At 41.8% G+C, this 10,185-nt stretch overlaps 1 protein-coding gene and 1 long non-coding RNA gene across 3 annotated transcripts; one reads left to right on the top strand and one right to left on the bottom strand.

The window, feature by feature from the left end:
- Positions 1-1,953: 1,953 nt before the first annotated feature.
- On the top strand, positions 1,954-7,964 carry LOC101758615. 2 transcript variants are annotated; one of them, XR_001164627.2, is made up of 6 exons: positions 1,954-2,471; positions 3,114-3,260; positions 3,358-3,435; positions 3,541-3,750; positions 7,352-7,545; positions 7,615-7,964. It is a non-coding gene; the product is annotated as an uncharacterized LOC101758615 (long non-coding RNA). The 2 variants fall into 2 exon arrangements; XR_215656.3 differs by lacking the exons at positions 7,352-7,545; positions 7,615-7,964 and having other exon boundaries at positions 3,541-3,997.
- Positions 4,898-7,018, bottom strand: LOC101758877. Its single transcript, XM_022829264.1, has 2 exons — positions 6,689-7,018; positions 4,898-5,124 (listed from the first exon to the last, which is right to left on the bottom strand). The coding sequence occupies exons 1-2, from the start codon at positions 6,990-6,992 to the stop codon at positions 5,084-5,086; spliced, it is 345 nt and encodes a 114-aa protein (XP_022684999.1). The 5' UTR covers positions 6,993-7,018; the 3' UTR covers positions 4,898-5,083.
- Positions 7,965-10,185: the final 2,221 nt, after the last annotated feature.

The raw sequence follows: 10,185 nt of genomic DNA, 5'->3' as shown, positions 1-10,185 counted from the left end.
AAAAGAAATAAATTCTATGTTAGTTACAACAATGTATCTATAGTGTAGGACGATACATCACCTGACCACTTGCCCGCCATGTCACCCGACCACTGGCCTGGCTAGGTCACCAGCCGCGCACCACGTCACCCGGCCACGGCGCGCCCACTGAAAATTAGAAAAAAAAATCAGCAAGCGTGGGTTTGACCCTGGTTTTAGAGACCACACTCCAACACCTTACCACTGTACTACACCAACACTTGAGACGATGTATGGTATTCTATATTTTATACGAACCAGGGTCTCCAGAGTTTAGACTGGAGCACCTCACCACCACGCTACGCAATTGTTGGATGATGGATAGGAGCTGAAGTAAAAGAAATAAATTCTATGTTAGTTACAACAATATATCTATAATGTAGGTTAACTACTGAGTTCTTTAGTGCCCATCCTATTGGAGAGATCAAACGCAGCATCATTGAGGTTGAAGAAAGGGAAAAAATTACTATCAAAACAGATTGAGTAAACATAATTTCTACGAGATATTAGCATTTCAGTGTAAATGTCATGGATCCTATGTGCTGCAATTATTATGTGGTAATTTGGAGATAGAAGTTTAAATTGTCCTAAGAAGACAATTGAATTTTTCATCTATTTCTAAGGCATGGGCTAGAATCGAACATACAAGCTTAAATATAATTTTTGTGCATTTTTTGAATCTTATTGGTGGTACACATAGTTCAAGTTGGAATTACTTTCGATAAGCATGTAGAAATTCATTTAAATGATAGAAAATACTAAATCTATTAAAAAAATTCTTGAAACTCCTATAAGACAACTTAGATGTTTTCTATTACATGTAAAAATATAATTAGGGGTATATAAAATAATTATTTTGCAAGTTACATCACAAGGGTGTATTAATTAGTTAGTTAAAAAATAGAAAAATATTTTTTTTGTACAACAAGTGGCAATCTAAATCCACAAATGTCAACAACAGGGTAAAGGTAAATTTGTGTTCAAATTTGAGGTGCATATGAGTTCAAATATAATACGAGGTATTCAAATCTCAAAGTTTGATTTGAGTTGTGTGAAACAATGTGAGAGGTCTATCGATTTTGTGAACAACATACACTCCAATCTTTTTAAAATCTTATGAAACTTTTATGTCAAGCTTATAGACCCAAAATATGTTGTCATGTAAATTTGTAGAATTTTCTGACCAAATTTAGATATTATTGTAATTATTATGTGGTAATTTGGAGATAGAAGTTTGAATTGTTCCTAGAAGATAATTGAATTTTTCATCTATCTCCAAGGCATTGGTTTCTATAACATTATTGTTTACAACTTTTTCATGTGAAATCATTTACTATCTCAAAATATTGTTTGAAGTTGAGATATTTTGAAATTCAAATTTTGAATTGTTCAAACAAAGTCGGATAGAGAGATTACCAAAACAAAAGTTATAGGCCTCGTTGGTTTCTACAACTTTGTTTTTGAAGGATTTTTTATTTGAAATCTTTTAATTTCTCATAATATTGTTTGAAGTTTTCACATTTTGAAATTCAAATTTTGAATTATTAAAACAAAGTCGGATGGAGTAATGGCTAAAACAAAAGTTGTAGATATCGATAATTTTTTAAAAATTTGTATCAGACAATTTTTCCATTTGAATTCATTAATAATTTACAAAATTAATTACAATAATAACTATGAACTTTACTAGAAATTTAAAATAAATGTAACACAAGACAGCAATGGGCGTAAGCCACAAAATGAACCCGTTACTATGCTCAGCCTATAATTCCTTCAAGGGCCCAACTCCTTGTAGCCGTCCATCTCGGATGCAACGGTTCTCATGTCACACGAGTACAAGCCTAGGCTATAAACTGAAATCCTTCTTCCTTCACCGAGGCCCCAGCCGCGCCGTCCCGCACCACCCCACCCCCAGCCCCAGCCCCAGCCCCGCCCCTCGCCCTCCGCCCCCACCGCCGGCCCCGACGCCTCCCTTCCACTTCACCTCCCTCTCCCTCCCTCAGATCTGCCGCCGCCCTCTAAGCCACACCCCACTGCCCCCCCTCCACGGTGCTCGCGGCGCCGGCGTGCCGTCCGCCGCCCCACCCGGCGCCCCCCGCGACCCCACCGCCACGGCACGTTGGGTGAGATCCCGGCCGCCGCTAGGCGCCAGACCCCTCCACGGCTCCACCCGCGCACCTCTCGGCGCTCGCGGCGTCGGCGCACCGTCCGTCGCCCCGCCCGACGGCTCCTGCAGATCTCCGACGGCTCCGCCATGGCGCCGTTGCCATAATCCCCGCAGGCTAGCCGCTTGGTCACTGGCGGGATGAGGGACACGCTGAGGTCGCGCAATGGGAACCATCGTAGCCTAGGAACCCCGGAAGGTCAGGATCCCCAGCCGGGGCAAGGAGGCCAGAAAGTCCAGACCACCTGCAGCGGACGGAGGCCAGGATGTCGGCATGACCAACCATCAGGTACTGATAATGTCAAATTTGTTTTTTTCCTCCTGCCTGCACAGCTACTTGATTTGGTTTGGTAATTAGGGCTAATCTCTCTTTTGATTCCTGAGAGGTTTGGCATTTATTTTTGGGCCTTATATACTCAATCTGACCAGGTGGAGTAATAGATTATTTTAGATAATTTTAGTTTCTTTGCATGGAGTTGTTAAACACTGATTTTGATAGAACATATCAGGAGATGTGTGGTCTAAAATCTTGCTGGTTGCAGAATATCATAGTTGTAAGAAATTTGATGTAGATGTTTGTGGCTTCAACTGATAGCTGTTAGTTGGACATCCTGCCAAGGTTTCTAACTTCTTTTTGCAAATTTTGGAATTCGTCGATGGGACAATTGAGATAACTGAACGCAAAACATAATTGGTATTGGATCTTCTAGTTTGTGGTATTCAATTTCAAATGAAGTCAGTACTAGTTGTGTCATGTTTCCTACTGCTTTGTAAAGATCTGATTATATGAAGGTCTGCAACTGCAATGATCTGATTATATGAACATGAATCCTTCTTATGCTCTGAACTTTTTGCTAGCTCCATCTGCTCATCTTACTTGCATATGCTTGTGAGTTGACTTAGCTCCATCTGATCTGTTTGCTAACTCCAGGGAATTGACTGACGAAGAAAGAGCCTCACGTGTTGTTTTCAGACAAATTCGAACAACACCTCCTGTTCGATCTATTTGAAAATAACTTTCATGTTCTTGACTCTAGGGACATCGCCATTTGAAAGATTATGGGAAAAATTCTTTGTGGTATATCTCCCTTGTTTATTCCCTTGGCAGATTCATGCAGTTTGTCAATTTTCTTTGCCATATTATTAGCTTTGAAAATTGATATTGGCTTTTGCAGGAATAATTACAGTAGTAGAATCTTGGCTTTGTCTGTCAGTTCAGCACAACAAGGAGCAGGGCTTGTGTTCAGTTTCAGGTGAGCAGCGACAACAGTGATCTGCACTGATACCTCATTTGTTAAGTGCCCCTTTCATGCTACTAGAGATTTTTATTTGATCAAGTGTTACTCCTCTCATTTCAGTTTCATGCTGCAACATCGATAGTTCTAAGTAGCTTGTTTGATCAACTCTGAACTTGTCACATGTTTACTTATAACTGAAGATCTCACGAAGCCGCGGGCGATGCCCCACCCCCCTCCCGGCCTCCTTTCTTCTTCATGCAATTCTGTGTGATCTTCCTTACTGCAGTGCTGCTCTTCTTTGCGGTTCAGGGTGATTCATGAAGCTCCAAGGTATATGTACCCTTGGGATGTTAGTGTTCTATAAGCTGCTGCCTTCTAGAAGTGATTGCTTCCAGCCATCTTTGTTAGAACTTAGAAGGGATGCAGACAGTTAATAGCTTTGTAGATGATCTCACAGATTATAGAGTTTTTTTTCACAACCTGATCTGGATTAGAGTCTGTATCAATCCTGAAGGGAAAAAACTTAAGATCAATACACTCTTTTGTTTCATTACAATGGCATGCTTTTATCAGTTGATCTTAGTCGCATCACAGGCAAATAAATATTATACAAATAAATATTAGGAGTCAGTCCCACATGTAACTTATGTGTAATTTTATATTTAGATTTCCTTATGTTCTATTGTGTAATGCTAGAAATTACATAACAAAAGGATTGTCCACCCCTGCTACAGTAATCTGACTTGCACTATATCTTTTAAACAATTGATCTAGTCTAGGTGAGGCATAATGCATATGGTCTGTTCAGCTAAGCTGTCTCCATGTTGTTCAACTGAATAGAAATATTTAATATGTTTTTTGTATAACTCCAGGTAGTAATATTTTTTGTTTGTCATGCAGAAGCTGTTTCATACTGATTTTTGCTAATTATATTTCCATGCTCTACTCTAGCCGAACAAGAACTTCATATCATTAGGTTTATCAAACATGTAAAAGTAGACCACCAACATTCATAGCTGTTGCTTAAGTATCCCTGTCTACAATTGGTCCTAACTCCTAACATCACTTAATAGGAACAACAGGTCATGCTGCTATTAGTGTGCACCTAACACTTTGTAAAGGTGGAAAGGAGATTAATGCTAATGGTTCTCGTTAAATTAGGCAGGCTTCAATGGAATTGCAAATTGACAGATCAGTTTCCTTAAGATTCACCCCTCCTACCAATCGTTCTACTACTTTTTAGTTCCATCCATTGATTCCTTTTAGGGCTCGTTCGGTTCCTCTGGGATGTTTCCTGTCCAGGAACCATTCCAGGGCCGGATTGAGTGAATCCGGCTCCTTCACTCAATCCTGGTCCGGTTCTTTTCTGATCCAAGAACTATTCCAACTTTTAAAATGTGTGTTGTTCGGCTGGACAGGAATAGATTGTCCTGTTCTTAAACCAGCAAGTTTACAGCAGCAAGTTTAAGTTTACTTGTCCATTTAAAAGAAAAATACATTATGATCGCATAGAATCATGTTGAAAATTTAACATTACAATTCTGGATAGTCAGATCAATCAAACAATTCTGGATATATTACATAGATGAACTAGAACTAATAGCTATTTCCAGTACGTTCACTAGGTCAACTCAATATCTCAATTCTTTCATAATAACTTGTACTAAAGAACCTTGCTCGACCAAGCACCATCTTTCTTCGATTCTGAAAAATTCAAAACCAAAATATTCACCCATTAGCTTCAAAGTGTACCGCTCAGTGCTAAACTAACACATTCAATCACTATGGTCTTGACACATAAAGAAATGACAGGAGCTCCATAGTTCTGATTGCATAATAAGTTGATGCGTTTATTGTTAGTTTCAGGCTTCAGGCACACACACTAGGTGTAGTTGCAAATAAGTTGCATCAATCCAGTTGCCTTTTGATCAAACAGTACCAATAAGCCCACACCACATGCCCTTAGGCAGACCAAACAATAGTATAAGTAGACAGCGAATTTATGAGGTAAGTAGACAGTGAATTCATGAGGTAAGTAGATAGCGACTTTACCTGCTAGGTCATCATCATGTCATGGTAAATGCATGATGCATGGAAATCTAAAATCAGTTACCATAAAAAGGAAAGGTAAAGATCAAAGGAAACATGACAACAGATATGATACAAAATCTGGAATTTCTAGAACAGGAACTAATAGATGATTAACTAGCACACATACTTTTCCCCTCAAACAGATAAAGGAATCAAACAAACAAGAAGCTGATAGCCTGAAGTAAGATTGACTAGGACAGATGTCGTGTTCCATAGTACAGCTGTAGCACCTGTCTAACTAACATTCTCATCGACTGTAAAAATTACAACACTCTACTATAAGGAAGATGAACTTGTGCTTCAATCAACGCCGAATCCAAATATGTCTCTCAGAAAGATAATGTTGGAGCATATGCAAAATGAACATAGCTACCCAAGGAGGGTCCGGTCCCAAGCAAGTGACCACCCACAGGTGAGGTCACTTCAACTAAGCTAACTGACTGCCGACTGCTAACTGAATATAGGAACCAAATGAGTTTTCGTTCAGTCATGGTTTGGGTTACAGAAACTATAAATCAGAAGCACAGTCCAGCTGAATGAACCTAGAAACCGAAAGATCAGATCAGTACTGACTAAGCTAACTGACTGCCGACTGCTAACTGAATCAAAACAAAAAGAAAATACTAATAGATACTGAACACAAAGATGGATTACTATCATCACAATAAACTGCACATGACAGATGTGAAGCAAAAAGAGCTGTCGGTATCACCAATGCAATGGGAAAAGAAAATTGTAGGAAGATTCTACTCGAAGCTGATGCTATATGCTATTCAGGAAAAGTCCTAGGCTCGCAAACACAAAAAACTATACTGGATAGAGTGAGGCAAACAGCAGGAACCTAGCATGCAAACCATACCCACATCTCCAAACAGATGCCAATACCACATGCATATGCTAGTCATCGAAGAATAGAGACAAATACCAATGAGATCGAGAGGGTGGCAGCGGTGAGAGCAACCGTCGGACTCCAAATAAATACCAATCAGACTCTCGCAGGATGGTCGTGGCTGTTGCTGGATCTCGCGGATCGTGCAGCGATGGCCGGCCGGGTGGGCGCAGGAGTAGATCCAGATCTCGGCTAGCCCGTGCACCAATCGACGAAACAAGAAACGATGGCCAGGGAGCAAGAAACCTAGGGCAAGAGGGAGAGAAGACGGGGAAGGCTGCGGCTTACTGGCGAGAAGGCAGCGGTCGCCGTCGCGGTGGTGGCCGTCGGAGATGCTGCGCCACCATGCCGCCACCTCGCGCCACCTCGCGCGCCGCCAGCGGAGTGTCCGTCTCCTCGCGTCGCGTGTGGCCAGGAACCGATCCAAGAGGGATGAGGTGCGGATTGATTCCGGGCCAAGGAAGGAAGGATTGAAATCGTTCTGGCCCAGGTTTGGTTCTGGGCTAGGCCAACCAAACAATACTTTTTGTATTGGGTCGTATTCGTTCCGGGCCGTTCCAATCCACCCGGATTGGGCTGCAATCCAGGCCATTCTGGCCAAACCGAACGGGCCCTTAGTCAGACCAGAGATATGTACTGGTGTGGTAATCTCTTACTCTAGTGGTCCGTGGTGGACAAAGCTTTCCTTGCAAGACTATACATGCTTACTTCCTCACTAAAATAGGACAAGAAGAGAAAGATATGTCCAGATCAGCGCTTATAATTCAGAAACTTTGAACCATAATCTACTATTCTATTCTACTCTGTCTTTTTTTGATAACATAAATTATAGTCCACTACCTTCTAGTTCTACTACAGTAGTATTTTTTATGTATTTCTTGGTACGTAATAACAAGCTGTGGTAATTCACAATGGGTAAAGACATCTTTTTTTTTTTACTTCTTGGGGCAGGAATACATATCATTCATCCCTATGCGCAGCTAGCCTTGCAAGTCACGCATCAATAGCGTGCACAACACAAAGGCAAGCGTTCCAACGCTTGTTGGCGGCGCTCCTGTGGAAGTAAGGAGATGAAAAAATGGGATGAACCAGCTCATGCATGCATCATGGTGTCGTTGCGATCACATGTTATATGCCGATGCAAGGTAATATGCAACTATATGCCTGTATATAACTGCTATATGCCGATCACATGTTATCTCGTTCCTCTGCAGGTTAAGTACGTGGGAGATGACGGGGAGGAGCAGAACGGCTTGCAGATGACGGGCCTGAATCTCATGGACAAGACGATGACCGTCCGGGGAGCTAGGATTGCCTCTTCAGGTTATGCAAACATGAATGGATGCTGTTTTTGGTAGATGCTGTTCATGCTAACATGAATGGATGCTGGACCATATTGTTTGTAGGCAGTAAAGGTTGTTGATCTGATAGATATTAGGCTATATTGTATTGTCGATCTGTTAGATGTTTGCTATATTGTATTATGTCTACCAGAGACGAATTTGAAAAAATTCAATTTTTGCTACATTGGATTTGGTTTGATACAAATTGTGTTGCCATAGAATCTGTGATAACGTAATATTGTCCGTTGCAAAACGAATTATTGCCACCACATATGTTTCCATGGCAATATAGTTTATTTTGACGAAACCATTTGTGTTGCCATATGATCTGTCACAACGTAATATTTTCCGTTGCAAACAGAATTATCACCACCAAACATGTTTTCGTGGCAATATAAGTTATTGCCATGAAAGCAATTGTGTTGCCATAGGATCAGTCACCACGTAATAGTTTTCGTTGCAAAACTAATTATTGCCACTGAAAATGGTTCCGTTGCAATATAGTTTATTTCCACGAAAGAAATTTAGTTGCCATAGGATATGTCACAACGTCAAATTTCCGTGGCAATATATTCTATTGCCACCATGTAAATCGTTGCAAAATACCATATTACCACAGAGTTTGTACGTTGCAATTACGTACTATAGCAATGAATGCTTGCGTTGCAATACATACTAATGCAACAAAATCCTCCATTGCCATACTCTATAATGCAACAAAAAAGTGTGTGGCAATTACCATAAGTTGCAATGGCCCACAAAAAACATTGCAAAGAGCTATTGCAACGCCAGTACTTGCCACGCCTGCCAACCAACGAGTCGCCGTTGCAATTGCTAGATATTGCATCGATTTTGGTCATATTGCAACGTTTTTCCGCCGTTGCAATAGACCAAAAATCTAGTAATGGGTGGTGACAACCATGTCCATCTTTTGTAATCCCCCACATTCGGGTACGATGTAGGAGTTTGTAAAGTAGCAGTAACTACGCCAGCAAACCGGTAGGGTACTGTCTCCCCGTGTGTGTCTGGGTGCATAGACCTGGTCCCTATACAATGTGTATGTATGTTACGCTTGTATGATCTGTGCAGTATATAGGAAGTACATATGAACCTAGAGCTAACTCTTAGTCCTTCTCCCTAGCTTAGTTATCTTGAGATAATTCCTGTGTGTGTCACACTACTCTATCCATTTATCTTACCCTTGTCTTGAGTATTGTCCCTACCCATCTTATGATATACTCATATGCATAGTAAACTCTTTTGACCTACTTGCCTTCCTTTGGGAAATACGATACCCTTGGAAATACTCTTGGGTGAAATGCTACAACGGTATATCCGTGCACTTGCGGATTTGTTCGTGATCGCTAAATATACCAACACTCCACCACTGCCACTTCCTCTTAGCCCTCAGCATTTTGCATCACAATTACTGTGTGGATTTGTTTACTCTTACAAAATTTTTGCATGACCCGGCACATAAGGCCCTCTGCACTTACAACACTTTCCACAGCTCTTAATTCAGCTATGGAGTTATTCTGTACTTCCCTTCCCTCCTTCTCTTTCTGCTCTTTCACCTATGGTTTTAACTATTTCAATGCAGGGTTGTACATTGCATACTTTCTGGGTACTGGGTTAGCTTGCTCTAGCCTTCTTGCAAACCAATAAGCTTGTGTTAAATTGACATGCTTATGGAATTGCTAGTGATGTTGTATATATTCCTAAAGGCCTGACATAAAGTGTTATGGGTCTAGAGGACCCGGCTGGGCCCTTAGGGGTGGCCAACAGGTGTGCCAGGGCCGCAGCCACCCTCCTTGGGGTGCAAGAGGAGAAGGAGGTGCCCAAGGTGGCGCCGTGCATGGCCACCGCCAGGCCCACCGGCGAATATCCTTTTAGAGTCCTTGAGTATTAGTCAAGTTAGAGAATTTAGAGATATTGGAGAGTTTGTTTAGGAAAGGATGGGTCAAATCTATAAGGAATCCAATCCTAGTTATCTTAGGAGTCAAGTCATAGGTCCCTATATAATTGAGGTAGTTGTACCCATTGGAAATCAAGAAGGAAGAGAATTCTCTTAACCCTAAGCCTCTCTACTTCCATGCACCCGCTCTCTCCTTCTCCCTACACCGCCCCCTCTCCCCTATGCTTGCTAGGCAGCCTCCACCGCCCCCCCCCAAAACCGTAACAAATGGTATTCAAAGACTAGGAACTAGCCCACCATGTCCACCTCCAAGGAAGTCTCCCTAGACAATCTGAGCAAGCAGATCACTAACATGCGCAATTCCATCGACAAGCTATTCACCGCCGTCACGGCAATCGAAGGTCGTGTGATGGCCCTATAGAAGAAGCCCACTGAGGAGGAGAGCGTGCACACCCTGAAGGCCAAGGAGGATGCTGACGCCAGGGCCAAAGCACTGGTCGAACTGTAGGAGAAGTCCTTGGCCGATC

The sequence above is a fragment of the Setaria italica genome, chromosome VIII (genome assembly GCF_000263155.2).
Source record: "Setaria italica strain Yugu1 chromosome VIII, Setaria_italica_v2.0, whole genome shotgun sequence".
Classification (NCBI taxonomy): Eukaryota; Viridiplantae; Streptophyta; class Magnoliopsida; order Poales; family Poaceae; genus Setaria; species Setaria italica.
The sequence above is the reverse complement of the archived record's forward strand: the minus strand, read 5'-3'. Positions and strand labels throughout refer to the sequence as shown.